This window comes from Eutrigla gurnardus (assembly GCF_963514095.1).
Source record: "Eutrigla gurnardus genome assembly, chromosome: 3".
Classification (NCBI taxonomy): Eukaryota; Metazoa; Chordata; class Actinopteri; order Perciformes; family Triglidae; genus Eutrigla; species Eutrigla gurnardus.
Genome location: NC_139917.1, coordinates 6,740,141 through 6,759,972, shown reverse-complemented (window position 1 = coordinate 6,759,972; position 19,832 = coordinate 6,740,141). Strand labels below are relative to the sequence as shown.

Below are 19,832 nucleotides of genomic sequence, written 5' to 3'. Positions count from 1 at the left end.
GTTATCCTTGTTATCCGCTTAGAAAAATTGGCATGTTTCATTTTGTGTAACCAAACTTGGGTCGTGTAACTACTCACGTAACCGTATTTAAATAGGGACAACGTGGAAGTGCTTGGTCGCTTCTAACTTCACCCCCCTTTGGATCCTAAGGAATATACTGGGACAAGCTACATGCTAGCAAATTAGCGCTGCGCGGAGTGCACGCAAGAGCCATTGAGTGCACCCACAGAGGAGAGGGAGGTATGTATCACCTCGTCTAAGATCAGAGCAGAACATAGTTCAGTATGGAAATGCGGTGGTGTTTTCCTTTAAACACCATAGAACAAACTGGGCTATCTGCTACTGGGACAGATGGCAAAAGGGGAACTCTCTACATCCGACAAAGAGCAGACTTATTTGCTGCTGACACCCGATTCCACGCGGTACGCCACCCGATTCCACGCGTTACGCCACTGCTAGGTGCTGAAATATGACCACCGTTGCTGTTTTTTTTTTTTTTTTTTTTAACAAGGAGAGGAGGGGAGAGCTCAGTTATGTCTTTAGAAAAACTAATTTCCTATTATTTTGCATAGGGCTGAGCGATAAAACGATAATTATTAAAATGATCGCAATATAACTTCTGTTTAGAGGCTGCATGGTGGTGTAGTGTGTGTAGCACTGTCGCCTCACAGCGAGAGGGTCCCAGGTTCGATTCCCGGGTTTGCATGTTCTCCACGTGTATGTGTAAAGAGGCATGGAGTGTGTTACACCCCACCCTTTGGGGAGCCCTTTAGGGTTGTAAAATAATCCATCACTGACCCCAATAAATAACAAAAAGACACCTTTTAAAACCATCAAAATCCACAGGATTTAATAACAGTTAAATACAACAACACATGGACGGAATTCCACAAAACATAACAAAAACTCCACGCTAAAAGGCAGCAAGACCAGCAGTGTCTGCACAAGAGGCCTCCTCCCCTGCTGCTGGCACTGGAGCTTTTAAAGGACTTCCTCCCAGGCCAGGTTCTAGGATTAAGCTCACCTGTAGCCACGGGCGGGGAAGAAGGGACAAGAGCACAGGGAAACATACAGCCGTAAGACCCTCACCTTTAAAACAATTAATAAACAACGAATTACCACCATAACATTTATTAATTGAAATTAAGTGTAATTTAATTAGATTATTACATTTGAGATTACCTACTAAGGCTGTATGTTTGAGTAAATACATACATAAAAAGCATGGTTAATACTCAGTAGTTGAGACTAATCAAACAAAATTTCACTCAAGGGTCATTCCGTGCCAACTCAGCCACCCATGTACATGACACCTCTCAGATTTTGCTGAAAAGCGGGGAAAATATGCCTTATGTTACCAAACAAAGGAATCTGAAGTTTCAGGTCAATATCTCAAACGGTTTGCCTGTGGCGTCCATTTGAATTTCAAGTGCCACACCCCTTTTTGACACATTGGAATTTCACATTTCATTTGTTGGCATTTTTGGAGGCCCATAACTTCTGTTCTAATACTGATAGAAGGCTGAGAATTGCTCTGTTAGTTCATTGTAATGTGTACTTCACAATTCTACAGGCAGAATCAACATTCCTTACTGTTTGGGTGAGAGGTGGGTCACCAAAGTCCAATTTTTTTTGACGGCCAAAATTATTTTTCACTTTTTGGGTGCTCCTAGCACCACGATGAATGATCACATTTATTCTAAACAGGATTATTTGTTATATTTGGGACCTTTGCTCTTGCCAAAATGAATTTGAAGGGTATGGTACCACAGGTGGGGGTTTTATGGGGGTCCAAAAACCCTCCCGGGCAGAGGTGACTCTTTTGGAACCCCATATTTGGACCCCCAAATGACCACGTGGGCACTTGATGATCCTAATGTGATTTATACCAGATAAAGATACATATTTGTTCTTTCTTTTAATGAAATAAAACCTTTGACTATGAAGCTCCTTGATATGAATTTTATTCGTCAAAATGCACCATTTTGGACTTTTTTTCCCCAGAAGTCTGGAATGTAGATCAGTGAGAATTTAGTGATGATAAAGCATGAAAATAGTGGAAATAACTTAGTATTATGCTCAGTGATGGCAAACAATTAAATATTTAGACTGCTGGCCATTCATTTCCTGAAAATCACAGATTAACCCCTTATCCCCGATGAAAGAGACCCGCCTGTGACAAGCGACTTGCAGCACGAGCAAGTCTGCAGGCCACTGATGCAAACCACATTCTGACACTAATGGAGATGTTTCAATGGGCAAAAGAAAACATTAAGAACATTACATTCTTCTTTGGTAGTGCAGAAAATAATAAAAAACACGAGGAAACGTACAAATTGTAGAGACGTTACGCCTCGGCCAAAACCATCAGTGGAACACGATCGCATCATTGCTTTATACCAATTTCCAAAGATAAGATAAGGATGAAAAGAATATCACAGGATACAATATTATATATTATATATATGAACATGGTGACGTTTTTGTGAAATTCATCTATGGATAACTATTATCCAAGAAATTGTGGAAACAGTAACATAATTTTGTTGTGGTCCTTTTGGTCACGTTTGAATTGGCGAGCACTGCGTCCATAGATGAATTTTACAAAAACATCACCATGTTTATCTGAACCTTCAACAATGTTTCCAATGAACCAGTCATCATCATAGATACAGGCAATGTTTTTTCCTGCCTGGAAAATGTAGTTTTGTGGCTGATCTGACTGCGAGTGTTCTGCCCCCAGGTGTTCTGTATCCAAGTGTTCTGAATCCGATTGTTGTCCTGCATCGACATCTGTGAATATTGTATCCTGTGATATTCTTTTCATCCGTATCTTATTTTTGGAAATTGGTATAAAGCAATGATGCGATCGTGTTCCACTGAACGTTTTGGCCAAGGCGTAACGTCTCTCCAATTTGTACGTTTCCTCGTGTTTTTTAATATTTTCTGCACTAACAAAGAAGAATGTAATGTTCTTAATGTTTTCTTTTGCCCATTGAAACATCTCCATTGGTGTCAGAATATGGTTTGCATCAGTGGCCTGCAGACTTGCTCATGCTGCAAGTTGCTTGTCACAGGCGGGTCTCTTTCATCGGGGATAAGGGGTTAATTTGTGATTTTCAGGAAATGAATGGCCAGCAGTCTAAATATTTAATTGTTTGCCATCACTGAGCATAATACTAAGTTATTTCCACTATTTTCATGCTTTATCATCACTAAATTCTCCCTGATCTACATTCCAGACTTCTGGAAAAAAAAGTCCAAAATGGTGCATTTTGACGAATAAAATTCATATCAAGGAGCTTCATAGTCAAAGGTTTTATTTCATTAAAAGAAAGAACAAATATGTATCTTTATCTGGTATAAATCACATTAGGATCATCAAGTGCCCACGTGGTCATTTGGGGGTCCAAATATGGGGTTCCAAAAGAGTCACCTCTGCCCGGGAGGGTTTTTGGACCCCCATAAAACCCCCACCTGTGGTACCATACCCTTCAAATTCATTTTGGCAAGAGCAAAGGTCCCAAATATAACAAATAATCCTGTTTAGAATAAATGTGATCATTCATCGTGGTGCTAGGAGCACCCAAAAAGTGAAAAATAATTTTGGCCGTCAAAAAAAATTGGACTTTGGTGACCCACCTCTCACCCAAACAGTAAGGAATGTTGATTCTGCCTGTAGAATTGTGAAGTACACATTACAATGAACTAACAGAGCAATTCTCAGCCTTCTATCAGTATTAGAACAGAAGTTATGGGCCTCCAAAAAAGGGGGTGTGGCACTTGAAATTCAAATGGACGCCACGGGCAAACCGTTTGAGATATTGACCTGAAACATCAGATTCCCTCGTTTGGTAACATAAGGCATATTTTCACCGCTTTTCAGCAAAATCTGAGAGGTGTCATGTACATGATACCCCGATTTTGGCTGTTTTCACATGGAATGACCCTCAAGTCAGGAACCAAGTGTTGCTCGGAGAACCCAGTACCAAAAACACACCTCCACCAGCTTCAACACGAAGAAAATAAATACGTTGGCAGCAACCACATAAGTAGTCAAATGCATGGAAATTACAGGTAAACCACAAAACAAAGTTGCTGCGTTTCCTAGCAAACAAAACACCAAAGCAGGTGACCAACCCAAAAGTTGAGTGCAACAGCCAAAGACCTAAAGGATCACAACAAGTAGCGCAGCTACAAAATGTGCTGCCATACTCAGCCAGCAACACACCAGAACACTAAAGGACGCCACGTGGTCAAGTTCCAACCACACAAAAGTTACGTGACGATGTAAGAAATCAGCAACAGACCGACCCGATGACCTGGTCACACCCACCCCTCTAAGATCAACTGATCTTAAGTGATCTCATCACAAACAGGTCTCTAGGGCTGGGTAAAAAAATCGATTCAATCAATTTTGGATCGATATCATTTAAATTTTGCAACATCGATTCATAGGGCATGAGATTGATTTTTCCCCATGAAGTTTACTCCAGTAGTCTCGTGCGTGATGCAGCAGTGGCGCGTTTACATCCGGTTGACGTTCATTCAAGCGCATAAGCGTGCAAGATGGCTGAAGCAGGTAAAACTCAGCTCAGCAAGCCGTCCCAACTTAAGTCTGACATCTGGAACCATTTCGGATTTAAAACAACAAAGGACAAAGAGCCGGATAAAACCAAAGTGATTTGCAAGATCTGTCAAGCGGAGGTCAGTTATTATAGAAATACTACAAACCTCAGAAACCACTTGACAAGGTATCACACTACGCTAACGTCAGCTTCCGACAACAAGCCGTCCGGGGCAAAACAAAAGAAACTGAGGGAATCACTAACATTACCAGTCAATTCTCCGCAGGCCATAAAGATAACAAACAGAGGCCATCGCAACTTATGTTTGCAAAGATTTACGCCCGTTCTCGGTAGTGAAAAGCGAAGGCTTCAAGCAGCTTGTTCAGGTGCTGGATCCACACTACGTTATGGTGCAACGTAAACATCGGACTGAAACAGTTATCCCCATGATGTATACGTGTGTGAAAGACGACATCCTAACGAAAATGCAGTCAGCAGAGAGAGTCGGCGTAACTTGTGACACCTGGACATCACTGTCAACGCAGTCGTACATGACAGTGACTTCCCACTACATCGACAACGAGTGGTGCCTCATGTCTCATGTGCTACAGACCACCGAGGTTCCCACGACAGGGCTCCAGACTAACATTTTTCACTAGGAGCACAGTGGCCCCTAACTTAAAATTTTAGGGGCGCAAGCAGAAAATTTAGGAGCGCACACCAAAATCTACTTGCAAAGTTTTCCTATAATTTTCACTGTATTACTGATAAATGCTTTGACAATAAATGCAGAAACTACAATCTTATAAATTCATATTTTATTGTGCAACAGTTTTAACAACATTAACCAGTTAAACAGGCTTTTTTCGCCACGACTGTCTCCTCACAGTCTGAGTCGGACTCATTCTCGACGTTTGTGTCCTCCGGAACATTGGGCCCTAGTTTCGTGGCGCAGCGCAGGGCGGCGCAGGGCGGCGCAGGGTGGCGGAGCCGGCGTAATGCAAGTTTCGACCCGCGCAGCCTTGCGCACCGTCAGTTTGGCAGTTTGGTGGATCGCCTGCGCCAAGATGGGTGTGGCGGCGCAGCAGGGGGAGGCGTCACAGATTCAGCTTGGCGTAGCGGAAGTTTCGTGGCAAAAAGCCTCGCCGAGACTGCGCTGAAAGCTCGCCAGCTCCGACCTGGTCTACTTTCGGCGCAAGGCGTAAATAAAGTCCATTCATTCAATGCGAATCACAGCTGGCGGAGTGGAAGTTTGGCTGACGGCGCGCAGTGCGCACACGTCACCGAGACCTCACAGGCAGGTTTCCACAGTTCCAGGCACATTTAAATGCAATAAATAATCACAACAAACACGATTTAATGCAACTAATTGAATCAACACGTGAATTTATATCTATATTTGTCCCGTCACATCTGACGTCCGATCAAAGGCGGATGGCACGCGTAACGGAAACTCAGCCTCTCGGACCAAAACATCTCCCTCTCTCTCTCCTGTTTTTTATAATATGGGCATTGTTATTATTATGATACGCACGCACAGCGCGTGATGCGCGTGGTGGGAGCAGCAGCGCTGCTTCTGTCATCGGGTTGTAAAAAGACGGAACTTGCATTGAACCTCCTCTAACGCATTAAAGGAGAGGAGAGGAGCTCATTTGATTGGTGAAGATCTGAATCGGCTGTATTAATCCCAGTCCACGCCTCGTCTCCTCCTCGTCTCCCACTCACGCCTACTTCTCCTTCCCACTTGCGCCGGTGGGCGAGACGGGAGGTGTGCCTGCGCGAGCCTGCGCGGTGCACGGAACTTGCAAACGTCCAGGCGGACACACCCCGTCGGCGCGGCGCAGGTGCGCTGAAAGCTGACTGCGCCTGGTCTACGAAACTAGGGCCCATTATGTTTAACACAACTGGGTAGAAAGTACGAGCTGATAGTCCGCTTCGCCGCCATTGTCCATTGTTTTGATGCCGGTATGTGAAATCTGTGGATTTGCGCGATAACCCCAAAGAACCGCCTCTTTTCACATATTAGCCTATCACAGTGGTCACTCGCCCCCCGCTCTCACGCACATTGGCCAGCCGTCTCCTTTCTTCTTCTTTTGGAGTTAATGTCGGTTGGCAAACCAGCTCATTTTTGCATTACCGCCAACTAGTGGGCTGTAAGTTTGTCAGCAACAAAAAATATAAAAAAAAAAAAACAGCAAATTTACTGGTCGCGCATGCGCGAGTAGATTAAAAATTTACTCGCACGGTCACAGATTTAAGTCGCAAAATGCGACCATTTGGTCGCAGTCTGGAGCCCTGCACGAGCCACACCGCTAAAGTCTGCACTTAAAACCTGTTGTTTATGGTGAAGAGCAAAAAGATGCCTACCAAGATGGCTGACTAACCTAGCTAGTCTTCAGTGGCTTGCGGAGCTCGAGGCGACTTTAAATGCCGAACGCAATGCATCACGGAAGACCATAGTTATAGTCGACTGTAATACAATGAAGCATACCCCCACTCAGAATCACCACCAAAAATAAGAAAGGCAAAATAATAAACCTAGTCAGGGTGCTGTTCCCAAGCTGCAGTTCCCAAGCTGGTGAAGCAGTTTCCAAGTCAAACGCACCACAACCTATACACAGCAACAACCACAAGTTAACTAATGAGATGACCTCTTCATTCAAACAAAGGCCTCTAAACACATGCAAAAACTAACATTTACCTCACCTCATGAGACATTCAGATCCCGGACAAGCCCCCATGTTCACCTCAAAAGGGCTCCCCAAAGGTAGGGGTGTAACAAGCGACTCATTTTTTTAAAGATACTTTTTTAAATGATACTTAACTGGGTAATGACTATAAATTGTGTGGCACTCCTGATTCACTTAACCTATGGCAATTGCTTAATTCTCATCATTTGGGTGTGTTGGGCTAACATGCTTTTCTCTGAACATGCTTATCTCTTATTTTGTTTTCTATATGTGTATAGATAGATTGATAAAAAAAGGAGATCTATATATCTATCTCCTTTTTAATTTTTAGTTCTTTACAGACTTGCTGAAGGACTGAACACACTTGGTCTTCTGGACCTGATGGAAATTCACCCCAGCATCTTCAAGGAGGTGTTTTCTTCATCAGAGAGGCCTCATGGTGTTGTTTCAGGGTAACATACCCATTTTCCCTAATTTTCTCAGGCCTAAAAAGTCATACACCAATAAAAAAATGCTCATTTTAATCTGGAGGAAGTATAACAAGCCAATAGTCTGTTTGTATTTGATCCGATGACTTGTCCAACCCCCTTTTCTCTTTTCCTCACCTGCACTGTTTTTTCAGTTCCACAAAACTTTGAAAAAGTGAAATTTTCCTGAGGATTTCCATAAAATAACAAATATTTTGGGTAAGTTCTGATTTAATTTTACTCTGTTCATTATGTTTTCATTGAATATTTCTTTTGTAAAGGGGTAAACTAGCTATGTTGCCTCAAAGCAACAATATGCAACAGTGGAATGAGGATTCCCTTGTTTTTATGCTAGTAAGCAATACTGATAGCAATATAACATTCCACACAGATGGCAGGATACCAAGAATTATTAAAGTATTTGTCAATTAGTGCCTTGTTTTTATTTTAAAATACTTATTTATGATGACAGTTTAGCTATTAGTATTCATAGGCATAGCCTAGAATTTATAGCTTTGTAAGCTCAGATGTGCATGTGTGTGCATGCGTGCACGTGGTGTCTGTGTGTGTGTGTGTGTGTGTGTGTGTGTGTGTGTGTGTGTGTGTGTGTGTGTGTGTGTGTGTTAGTCAAATGTTCAATCTGCCACTTATATTCCTAGATACATATAATAATTGTGTAATTATCCTTTTCAGTGACAGTGGACCAGCCCCAGTCTGCTTGGACCGCATAGAACACTGGTCTGTCTACAGTGAAAACAGAGGGAGGTGTAAATATCCTGGATGCAATGGCATAATCAAGGTCAAGTGCATGAAAACACAAATTAGTTTTCTCTCCAGTTTTTGATTTCTTAACATGAAAATTGAATGAGAATGAGTGCATACAAATAATACACCTTTGTTGCGCATTGTTGCTTCTAGGTAACAAACCCCACTAAAATGGTAACTGGTTGTAACTATTACTTTTTCAGCACTATGTGTTTTTTAAATTAAGATGATGTTGAAGATCTTTCATAAAATGTGTTTTGTTATGAAATAAAGAGATATATTTTAAATAGACTGCACTTTTTGTATTTATTCCCATTATTGCATGTTGTTGCGCCAAAGTAACATACCTAAATCTACCCCCTATTATGATAATTTGTCTAAATTATGTGTTGAATTGTTCAATGTGCTCTATGACAGGTAAACAATGTGTGGAAATATTTTTCTCTATTATTTCATATATCATGCAATGGAGGGTTAAAGGCTACAGACTTGATCTGCCTGTTGAAAACAACGCTGTCCCATCCTGAAAGCAACTGGTGGCGAAAAGAGAAGAGAGTGGAAGGGTACTGGAGAGACTTCCTACTAGATATTAAAGGTAAATGAATGATTCACTCGAACGGTTGCGAGTATTGCGAGATTTCATTTGAGGTACTCCGACTTTTTCCGACATAATTCTGCATTTTCAGCTGTTGATTATTGTTTTACTGCACAATTTAACAGATGGTGTGTCGGAGATCACAATGGAACAAATCCTGGTGTTTGCCTCTGGAGCCGACAGAGTGCCAGCTCTTGGTTTTCCCCCCTCACCCAACACTGACTTTCATTCACGAGACAGGGCGGAAGTACCCTGAAGCAAACGCCTGTCTTGTAAATTTGAAAATGAATATCCATGACACTTATGCACAATTCACCAAGTTCATGTGTGAGGGCATTATTCAAGCTCCCACTTTTGGTCTGGCTTAAAGTCACTGAGAGCATTTAATAATGACTGTTTTTGTTTGGTTATTAAATGACTGAATATGATTCAAACCTGTGGTTCTTTCTGATATTATTTGATGTGTATGCTATTACAAGTAAACAAAGAGTCACTATAGTAGGACATTAGGAAATTATGCACATGGTGAAGTAGTTTTCCAGCTTTAGCTGATCATCCTGTTGTTTCTGGAACTGTCCCTTAGATTACTTCTACTTATAGGTCTGTAGATGATTACCTAAAACACAACGTGAAAGATCACTCAATTAAAAAGCTGTATTTAGATAAACGTTTTACAGAATTTGAGCAGTGCTGTTTGAAAGTGTATCTCCTATAACACAGATCAGAGTATGAAAACTTGGGTTTTTAGGGAAATGTTCATAAAAATGTCCTTTTGAGCAGCAAGGTTTGTGCTACTTATGCTTGAGTCTGCCTGACAGCTCTATTTTAATTTGGCCAGTGGGTGGTGGTGTTTGTTAAGTTGAGGCGAGTTAAAATTGCAACGCAGTGGTGGAACCTGATTTTTTGGTGGAACCTGATTTTTTGGTGGAACCAGACTGCACCGATGTTGTGGTCTTGTTTGCCTCTTACCGCCAGTATTTTTAATTAAAGTAATTGACTAAAATCGGCATCTCTACTGTCACTCTCCCGGGAGTCTGGCTATGCTTTCTGGTCCAGCAGAGTCCACTGAGGTCCTGACCGATGCAGACTGCTGACTGGCCTGATGCTGGAAACACCACATTGTAGCTCCACCTGCCCGCTGTGTGACTGCTTAACTACTCCTGCCTTTTGGTCTACGGTGACGTGGTTGGGATGGATACATCTCAGCGTGGCTGTGCCTGCTGCCATGGACTAGTACTGTTGATACTATTACTTCTGTTAATACCACCACTACTGTTAATGCTACTACTACTATACTACCAACACCAAATGCAGTTGGAACCCAAGGGCCTGGGCTGCACGAGATTTCTACCTAAAAGCCTATTAAGGCAGTTTTTTCTCGCCACTGTCGCTGTAACGCTTGCCCCTGGGTGATGTTGGGACTTAGAAATTGTGTTGACTCTTGAAATTTTGAGCGTATTCTAGTCCTGCTCAATGTGTTAAGTGTCCTGAGATGACTTCTGTTGTGATTTGACACTACAAATAAAATTGAATTGAACAGGCTTCCGTAGGATCTGGACAGGGTCTGGAAAAAAATAGATGAGCGGGTTACAAGGAACGGAGGTCATGTCTCTCAACTTTTCTGGATCATTGTAAAGCTACATATGCAGAAAGTTCAAGACTTTTCCTCACGGATAATGTTTCCAGTGATGTCCTGCGACCAGTACTTTTCACTCACTTTTGTGAGTGAATATGCTGCATGCAAATGTAAAAAAAATGGACGTACTGGTGAGGGACTTGTGAATCCGATTAACTATGATGACAGAATAAACAAGCACACATCCTGCACAGATGTATTTTGTTAGGACACAGATTAATCAGTAATTATCTTGTAATTATGAGAAGATGTTTGCTGTGTCTGTTTTGTATTATACTGGGTCATCCTGTGTCATTTCATCAAATTTCTGAAAATCTTCCCACCTGACCATCTCAGAATGTCCTGAAAAAGTCAGGATTTTAAAAAATCACTGCGACAAAATGAGGCAAAACACCCTCCTGATTTTTTAATATGATTTTAACAAGAATATGATCTTTCAAATAAAGTAAGTTTGGACCAGATACGTGTTGTCAGTTTTTTCGAATATGACTCTGAAGTTGGGCAAAGATGTGTTAACTTCCATTTTTGAGCCTTAATATCTGTGAAACTAATAATCTAAGAGAGACCATATTTTGTAGAATGTTTAAGCTAACACCAGAGATAGAGGCAGAAGTGATAGAAGTCTTTTATCTGTAAAAATGGGATCTCAGCCACTCTTCAAATGTACTACTTTATTTCAACAAGCCTCATTTTAAGTACCTACCATACTAGGTTATCATTGAGCTACACCCCTGATATTTCATGTCTGGAGGCTATTAGTAACACATATACACTGTAGAAATTTTGAAGGCCACAGGTGAGATAGTTTTCCAGATAATGTCGTTTAAAAATGGCTTTTCAGAGTATGATGCCAAAAACCGTCTAAACTACCCTTCATTCAATGACGTTTCATGAGTAAACTGTTGACAGTAGAGACCTAATATGTTGGATTAGTCCTATTAACAAGTGTGTCTTTGTACTCAAATTTTTTCAGGACATTCTGAGATGGTCAGGTGGGAGGCATTTGATGAAATGACACGGAATGACCCTACTACTGATTCATTGATATTACAGTACATTGAAAATTGCACTTTGACTGGAACCCTACATTTTTAGCAGGAGCAAGCATAGAACCCTGAAGTTATTAACACAGTTATTCTAACACAGAATACAAATAACAGGTTTTTGTTTGATCTTTAGATGGAGAATGGTGATCCATGGTGGAATCTGTGGCTTCAGCAGACTGGTTGTGTTTTTGCAGGCTTCAGACAATAACAGAAGTAGCACAGTGTTTGATCAGTTTGTTTAAGCCACTGCTAGGTATGGGGTACCATCTCGAGTAAGGTGTGACTACGTGGGTGAAAACAATGCCGTTTGCTTGTTCATGAACATTTACCGTGGATCAGAAAGGGGAAGTGCCATACAGGCAGAAGTGTCCATGACCAGCAGATTGAGAGGCTTTGGGGGGGATCTTTGGCAGGGTATGACTAATGTGTACCACCAGCTTTTCTCCTTCCTTAATGATGATGGAATAATTGACTGTACCAATGAGCTGCACTTGTGGGCACTGCATTATGTTTACCTGCCACGGATTAACCGGGACCTGGAGGTAGGGCTCACCGTGAATGAATCACCGTGGTACTAAGAGGCCTGCCGCGGTGCATGTTGGGCCACCACCACCACCGCACGTGACCCCATCTAACCACACTACGCAGTGAGAGGGAGAGATGGCAGCTGGGCTTGTACCGAAGCCAAATGTTACTTCTCCCCTTTGGGAGCATTTCGGATTTCAGCCAAATGAAATGGGAGAACCAGCTAATTTAGATAAGGCAGTTTGTAAAATCTGCCTCAAAAAGCTCCAAGTAAAACAAGGAAACACGTCGAATTTAAAGTCTCACCTAGCAAGCAGCCATCCCGCTATAGAGGCGAGGCTGCCGCCAACCGCAGGACCCACACAGAGTCACGCAGCAGCCGGTGCCAGCCGACAACTTGGAGTCGCAGAGGCCTTCATTCGAGTTTCGAAGTACAGCACTGGAAGTGACAGACATAAACGCCTAAAGGCGGGCTCACACCGGACCGAAAATCGGCGTCTTTGAGAGAGTCGGCGTCCGTGACATGAGTCTCCTTGGTGTGGTCGCTCGAATCGGCCCACGTCGGCGTTCATTTCAGCCGATTCAAATGTGTAATCCGCCATTCGAGTCGGTCATTCTTTTACCATTCTGATTGGTGGAGGCTAGCAGCTTGACTAGCGAATCAGTGAAGCCCGGAAGTGACGATGGTAAACATACCAGATAACCAGTGGAATCGAAGAAGGTGGTCTAGAGAGGACCGCCTACTTCCGGTTTTCGTGTTTTTTGGCCCACAATACAGATTAGCGCCGCCTGTTGTTTTGGAGACATTACATCTCGCGCAAGCGCGGAACGTATGGCGTCGGCTGTAATTCCGTAGGTGTGAACCGCCCATGTCGTTGTTCGAGTCGGCCATATTAAGTAGCCGACGCCGAATTTACCGACGCGAGTCGGGCAGTTCTTCCGGTGTGTACACAGCTTAACAGGCGCTGACGGAGGGAGTGGTGCCAGTACGTCAACAGCAGTACAACAGCCTGCTGAAGCCACAAACAACCACCTCTGCAACCATGCCCAAGAGAGTTAAAGCCGACACCGAACTCACACGCTACCTCCAAGAGGACCCCATCGACTCCAATGCAGACCCGCTAGCATGGTGGCGCGACAACCAGGGTAGATTTCCTCTCCTCTCCAAAGTCGCCCGCAAATGCATGTGCATCTGCACAACGAGCGCACCATCGGAGAATTTTCAGTGCCGCTGGAAATATTGTAACCCCAGTCTGATCCTCTCTTAAACCTCAAAAAAGGTGAATATGCTGTTTTTTCTCACGCGCAACAAGGACATGACCCAGGTATAAATCATGTTATTTCTTTGTAGGTTCAAAGAGATTTTTTTTGTTTGTTTAGCCTAAGTGAAAGTGCCTCGTTTAGCCTGTGTTTAAAAAGACAGACACTTGTTTTTCATTTCAGCAAGATGCTGTTAATTGCACTTGAAGATTTAGCCTTAAAAGTCTACCGAGTTGATTTGAAGGAGAAACAACATGTAGCCTGTCTTTGTCTCTGCCCTTTGGACAACGTTCAATAAACTAAGAAGTGTTATAAAATTGTCATGTCTTTTTTAGAATCATATATTAATAATAAGCTTTATTTGTATATATCAACTACTATTACTAGTAGCTTAATTAACAAAACAAATGCGAAATCGATTTTTTTTTAATGAAAGGGGGTGGCGGTATCACCGCAACAAGGTGCAGCTGCTGCTCTTCCTGCTCCTGAATTGGCAAGAAGTAACAGTCCCTGCTAACCAATTCAGTCCAAGCTATGCAAAGATGCAACAACTCCAGGATGTGGACGCTCTGGAAGGACCTATTGATAGTCTGGCTATAGATACACTCCAAAGTGTAATTAACAATTTGGAACAGTAATTTCCCGTCCATGCCACGGCTGTAAACCTGCTGCATAAAGCTGATAAGACTCCTTTCCTATTGCCAGTAGATGAGCGACACCGATTAGAGACTTGTATCTGAGCAAATTTTGTCACAAGAGAGATTTTCACATTCCTATCCCGAAGGAGTTGTCTACGCACTTCTCTGAGTTCTGACATTTATATCACTGGCAACAACATTACAATTATTTTATTTTACAATTATTAAAAATTCCCCCATGAGCATATTATAATATTTATATACAGTATTGATCCAGCAATCTTGTGCACACGGTGGCAACGAAAACCTTCCCTTTAACAGGCAGGAACACCGAACAGACCCAGCTCTATGGAGGACGCCCATCTGCCTTGACCAGTTGGGGGGAGAGAAAGAGACAAAGACAGAAAGACCCAGGGGTGCAAGCAACCAAAAAATGTACTAACTGTAATAATAAAGTTATGTTTATGAAGGATATAATGATGTATTTTGGCTTTTTGAGATGTATATTCTGGATAGGAATATGTGAAGATGTTCACCAGACTTAAACTACAGAGTGTTGCCTCCTTGTGCCCGGGTCTGTAGAAAGAGCCACCCAATGGTTTCAATTGATTTCACTGATGTCATTCCTTTTGGCCTAGCTTCAGGCTGATGCTATGTTCACACCAAGAGTGACAAAGCTACAGAACTGCTGCTTCTACTATGGATGTGATATCATCTAGCAAGGCGCTGGGACGGTCAACCACAAACCGTTCAAAAATTAACTGATTCACAAACGAAACTGAGGTGCCGAGGTGATCGGCTGATGCGCTGACATTCGAGACTAATTCTTTAAAAAGATTTTCAAAAGTGGGTGGGACTTCATACAATGGGTCCGACACCCATGAATGCATTTAATGCTGTTGAAATTAGAGCTGTCAATTTTCCTCTATAATACTATTCACATTTCATTCCATCTTTTTACCAATAATCATATTACATTTTTTATGCTCAAATCCAGCCCATTATTAATATTAACTGCACTACACAGGCATCGCCAATGCCATTATCGGCAATGTGGTTGTTTTACTTACTGTCCACTATTGTTCATCAGACTTCATTTGACAAAAGCATTAGTTGGTGCGGGTAGTCCGAGGCAAAGAGGGCGAGATTTGCTAACGTTTATAAAAAAAACAAAAACCACACATTTGAATATTAATTTCAGCATTCGATTAGTAGAATTTTGTAATTTTCGATTCCCGAATTTCATTCCAACAGCCTTAGTTGAAATACATTTGTGAATTGTCCCCTATTCAAAAAGTAGCATATTCTGATAGACCCTTTTTGTGTTTGTAAACAGTGATTACATATTTTGTGGGTGGCACCACAGTGGTGGCAGAAAGTGACAGTTCGGAAGTAGCGCTGTCACATGCGAGTGCTAAAAATCACAAAGAATATGGATCATCTGGAATACTTCTGATAGTTTCACTGGTTTGCCAGCAGGAGAGAGGCTGTGGTGAGTTTCCAATCCAGTTTCCAGCCAACTACATGGACTCAGTTACAACGGACGGACATCTATTTGGTGGAAAAACCCAGTATCTACACAAAAGAAAACCAAGTATCCATACAAAAGAAAACCCAGTATATAAACACAAAAGAAAAGCTCAACGCAGACAAATCTCTGAGCTGTACAACACAAAACATTTGTCGTGTATCCTACAGTAATGTTACTGTGTTTTACCTTTGTCTGCACTACGTCAGACAACTTTAAGAGTTACCGATGTCGTTTGTATTGTTCTAATCTTTAAAAATTCTTCCCGTGGAATCGAAAACAAACGGTAGAGTATTTTCCTGGGTATTGGTATCTAGTTTGAAATTCTAGTATCACGATCACCCTATAAAAAGGCACCGAAGCTTCTCTCTGCCTCAGCAGATGAGGCAGGAACAATGAGCAGCAAACACACATGGGCCTTAACTTGATTAAAGAGACCACGGACCTCAAGTACCATGTACCCCATCTTTGACACTTGCAAGCCGGTTCCATATGTGTAATTGGCCGAGAACATGTCCAGCTGCATCTTTAGAGACTGGCCCTGCAGCTCTGGATACATGTCAACCACGTCATCAACTTGTCCAGAAAGTAGGACTTTCTCCAGCTTGACCGGGTGTTCATATTAGAGATAGGTAGATAGATACTTAATTGACTAGTCCCGCAGCGTTGCCAGCACCCACGCAAAAAATACATCAAAACGTGCAGAATGATCAGGAATGCGGTGCTTTGACTCTAAAGGCAGGAACACACCGGCCCAACCGTTGGACGTCTGAAGCGTTTGGAGAGGCTCGGACGAGGTCGGGAACACATATGTTTGGTGTGTACAGCTGCGTCGTAAGCTTTCGGAGCCGCGCGGACGTTGTCTGATCAGACTGAGCATACGAAGTCTGAGGAGGTGGGCTGTTGGACGTCTGAGCCATTGGATACTCTGATTGGCGGTGTGCTAGCGAATCAGAGTATCCATGGCGGTGTGTGGGCGGGGTGGAAGTGACGATGGTAAACTCCGTATTACTCGTTCCCTACTGAGACGACGTCTTCGTAAAATAATGAGCCCGAGAGCACACAACGCGAGTGTCACCCTAGCCAGAGTCATCTTTCCAGAAATGCCAAGTATTTAGTCCACAAAGGTCTTCTCGAGTCGAACGAATACTGAACCAAGACTGTGTGTGCATTGTTTTTATCTGCACTCCGTTCCGTCATTTCCTGTTTTCCTGTTTTGGAGTACTGGCACGTGACTAGCGCCACCCGCTGTTAAGGAGGCTTATTGCATCTCGCTCAAGCGCAGAACGTGTGGTCGGAAGCACGTCGAAGCGGTGTGTACAACGCAACTTTTCTGCCGAACGGGTCGGACGAGAGGCAACAGAGTGGGCGGAGAGTAGTCGGATAAGGCAGTTGGACGTCTGGGCGGTGTGTGGGGGCCTTAAGAGTAAAAAACGAGTATTGAGCGTTTCTTAGCTCTCAAGATTTCCCCTTTGAAAACAACGGGAAATCAATGAGAGCTAAGAAACGCTCATAAAAAAGGATCCAAAAAATATTTCCAACTCGCTCCCAATGCAACCACTTTTTTGATGAAAATTTAGCTAATGCTGGTCAGACGTGTAATATCCCCATGGCAACCTTTGATCACTGCCAGACACAAACAGGTGCTTCAGATGAGCTAATTAGTGCTGTTTGACACACAAACACACAGACAAAGACGCACAACACACACACCTGGTGGTATCTACTGCAGTGTCATGTGATGCACAAAATGGCAGATCTTGTTCAATATCGTTTCATGTGACAGTAATATTAAGTTACAGACGGCTGTGGTTTTGGAGGAGAATCCTACTGTGTGTGTGTGTGTGTGTGTGTGTGTGTGTGTGTGTGTGTGTGTGTGTGTGTGTGTGAGCTATAGCTTCTCGCCTGCTGCTAGGTTCTTGCTCGGGGACGGAGTGAGGTTTTACTCTATCCCAGTACAAAATGGCTGACTTTGTTCAACAGTGTTTAATGTCACTGAGTCATGTTAATGCACATGCTGCTGTGGTGTGCGTGAACTCAGTCTGGAATAATAATGATATAAGAATAAATAATAATTATAAGAATACTATGAATAAGAATATTATTTACATCCATATATCATCTCACTATGTCCACCCTGAGATGGTGAAGCCTGTCTCACCAAAGTCTCTGGGAATAACCTGCCAGCGGACATCAGATAGTCCCACTCAATTACGGATGTCCCAATCTCATTTTTTAGTTTCCGATCTGATTCCAATATTTTCATATCGGTTCCGATCCGATCCCAATATTTCCCGATACCGGTTTTCCGATACAGATTTCCGATATCACTTTTTGTGTTGGCAAGCAGCATTTAATTTCGTATACATTAAGAAATAGACAGGCGTCCAAGCTGTGCTCAATGGCTTTTATTCTCTCACTATCACAAATAAGAGCATTTTTTTGCAATAATAAAAAAACCTGATCTTTCATTCAGTTCCCTTTATTCTGTTGAATAGGACTTTGGTTGTTCAACATGCCAGTACTTATAATTAAACTATAACACTAGATAATGGTGGCTGATGCAATAGAACAACAACGACAAACGTAACAATGGAATCATGGGAAATATTAAATATGGATCGGCCATGAAATTGAATTGGATCAGCCTATCCCGATCCACCTTAAAAACCCAGTATCGGGGGCCGATCCGATCCAGTTATCGGATCAGGACATCCCTAGACTCAATCTCTATCCCCTCCCACCCCGATCCATGCTACACCTATTGAAAATAAGAGTACAATAGAGTAATTGTATCTTAACAGCAAGGTTAAACTTAGGCTTTTAAAATTACATTAGAGCTCTTATCCATCCTTGTATGTTGACAGGCGTCCAGGGATGACCTCATCAGTCTAAATAAAAGCTCCAGAACAGGACTGTATCCAACTCAAGCCATGGGTTTATTTTTAAGGCTGATGATGCTCAAAAGCACAAATGAAAGCTAGGGTGGCTGCTCTGTACTTAACAGGAAACTACCCCTGGTGTCTTTCAAAATAGAACCTCTAGGTGGTAATTGTATCTAAACAGAAAACTACAAAATAATAGCTCTCCAGAGTAACTGTAACTTTACTTTTTTGTAAAGTGATGATGACAATATGAACTCATGTCAAACACTAAATTTAGTTTTTTTTCTCTATAAATGCAGTTTAGGTCTAAGCATTATGTTTTAAGGTTTAAGCAAAGTCACTTCGCAGTTCAACTTAGTTCAACGTCGCAAAATAAACAAGAGAAAAGCATGAACATTGTTATCTCATCTTACCGGTGGACGGCGAGGACTCTCGGAGACGGTCGGCGGTGTTTATCTGCATCCTCGACCGGCTGCTGTTCAAGGCACTCTCCCGGAGCCTCCTCTCGGCGTTTCCCCGGGCCATCTTCAGCTCCAGCACATGCAGCTTCCTCTTCAGGGCTTTGTTCTCTCTCTGGCATTGAGACATCTGTAAACTCACCACCGCGTAGTCGTCGTCCACCAGCTTACATATCTCCGCCACGGCGGCATTAGCCAGGACCTCCATGATGGAGGCCAGCTGGGTCTGGAAGGCCAGGCGGCTCGACATTGTTCCGACCGTCGCGGCTCGCTGGCTGCTCCTCGCTCTGAAATCCTTCCGAGGGATTCGTGGATGTTGGACGTTTGGTCAAACCATTACAGTTTGAGTGGAGAGCTCCGTGTTTAAACGTTGGGCAGCAGGCACAAGAAGGTTAGGCTAAACTAGCTTCTCCTCTATCCCCGAGCTCGGAGCAAAAACACTTCTTCTGGTGTTCATGGAGGTTGTCAAACAACGTTATGGCGCATTACCGCCGCCAACTGGTACGGAGTGGAAAAGCAGGATACTCATTCTCTAATAAAGAAAATAATGAAGACATGGAAATTGCAATGAATTAATATATATTATATTTATATATCAATATATATAACAAATTCGTTCTCTGAAGATATATAAAAATAATTAATTAGTACCCAGAACTTCTCTGTAGCACATGACATAGGCTACCCGTTTTTGTACAGGAGGCAAAAACCACGTCATTCCACAACATTGTTGGGCCTCATTCACCAAACAATCTTAAGAAGAATTTTCCT

General features: G+C 42.6%; 1 protein-coding gene across 2 annotated transcripts in view; it reads right to left on the bottom strand.

Annotated features, from left to right (window-relative positions):
* The window catches only part of LOC311011292 (uncharacterized protein), a 33,630-nt gene extending 14,130 nt beyond the window's left edge, over nt 1-19,500 (bottom strand). For both annotated transcript variants that reach the window (XM_084006151.1, XM_084006152.1), the window contains exon 1: nt 19,017-19,500. In XM_084006151.1, coding sequence (XP_083862277.1) covers nt 19,017-19,311 — 295 coding nt within the window. In that variant the 5' untranslated portion in view covers nt 19,312-19,500. The remainder of the gene's footprint in view (nt 1-19,016) is intronic.
* Between the last annotated feature and the right edge of the window lie 332 nt (nt 19,501-19,832).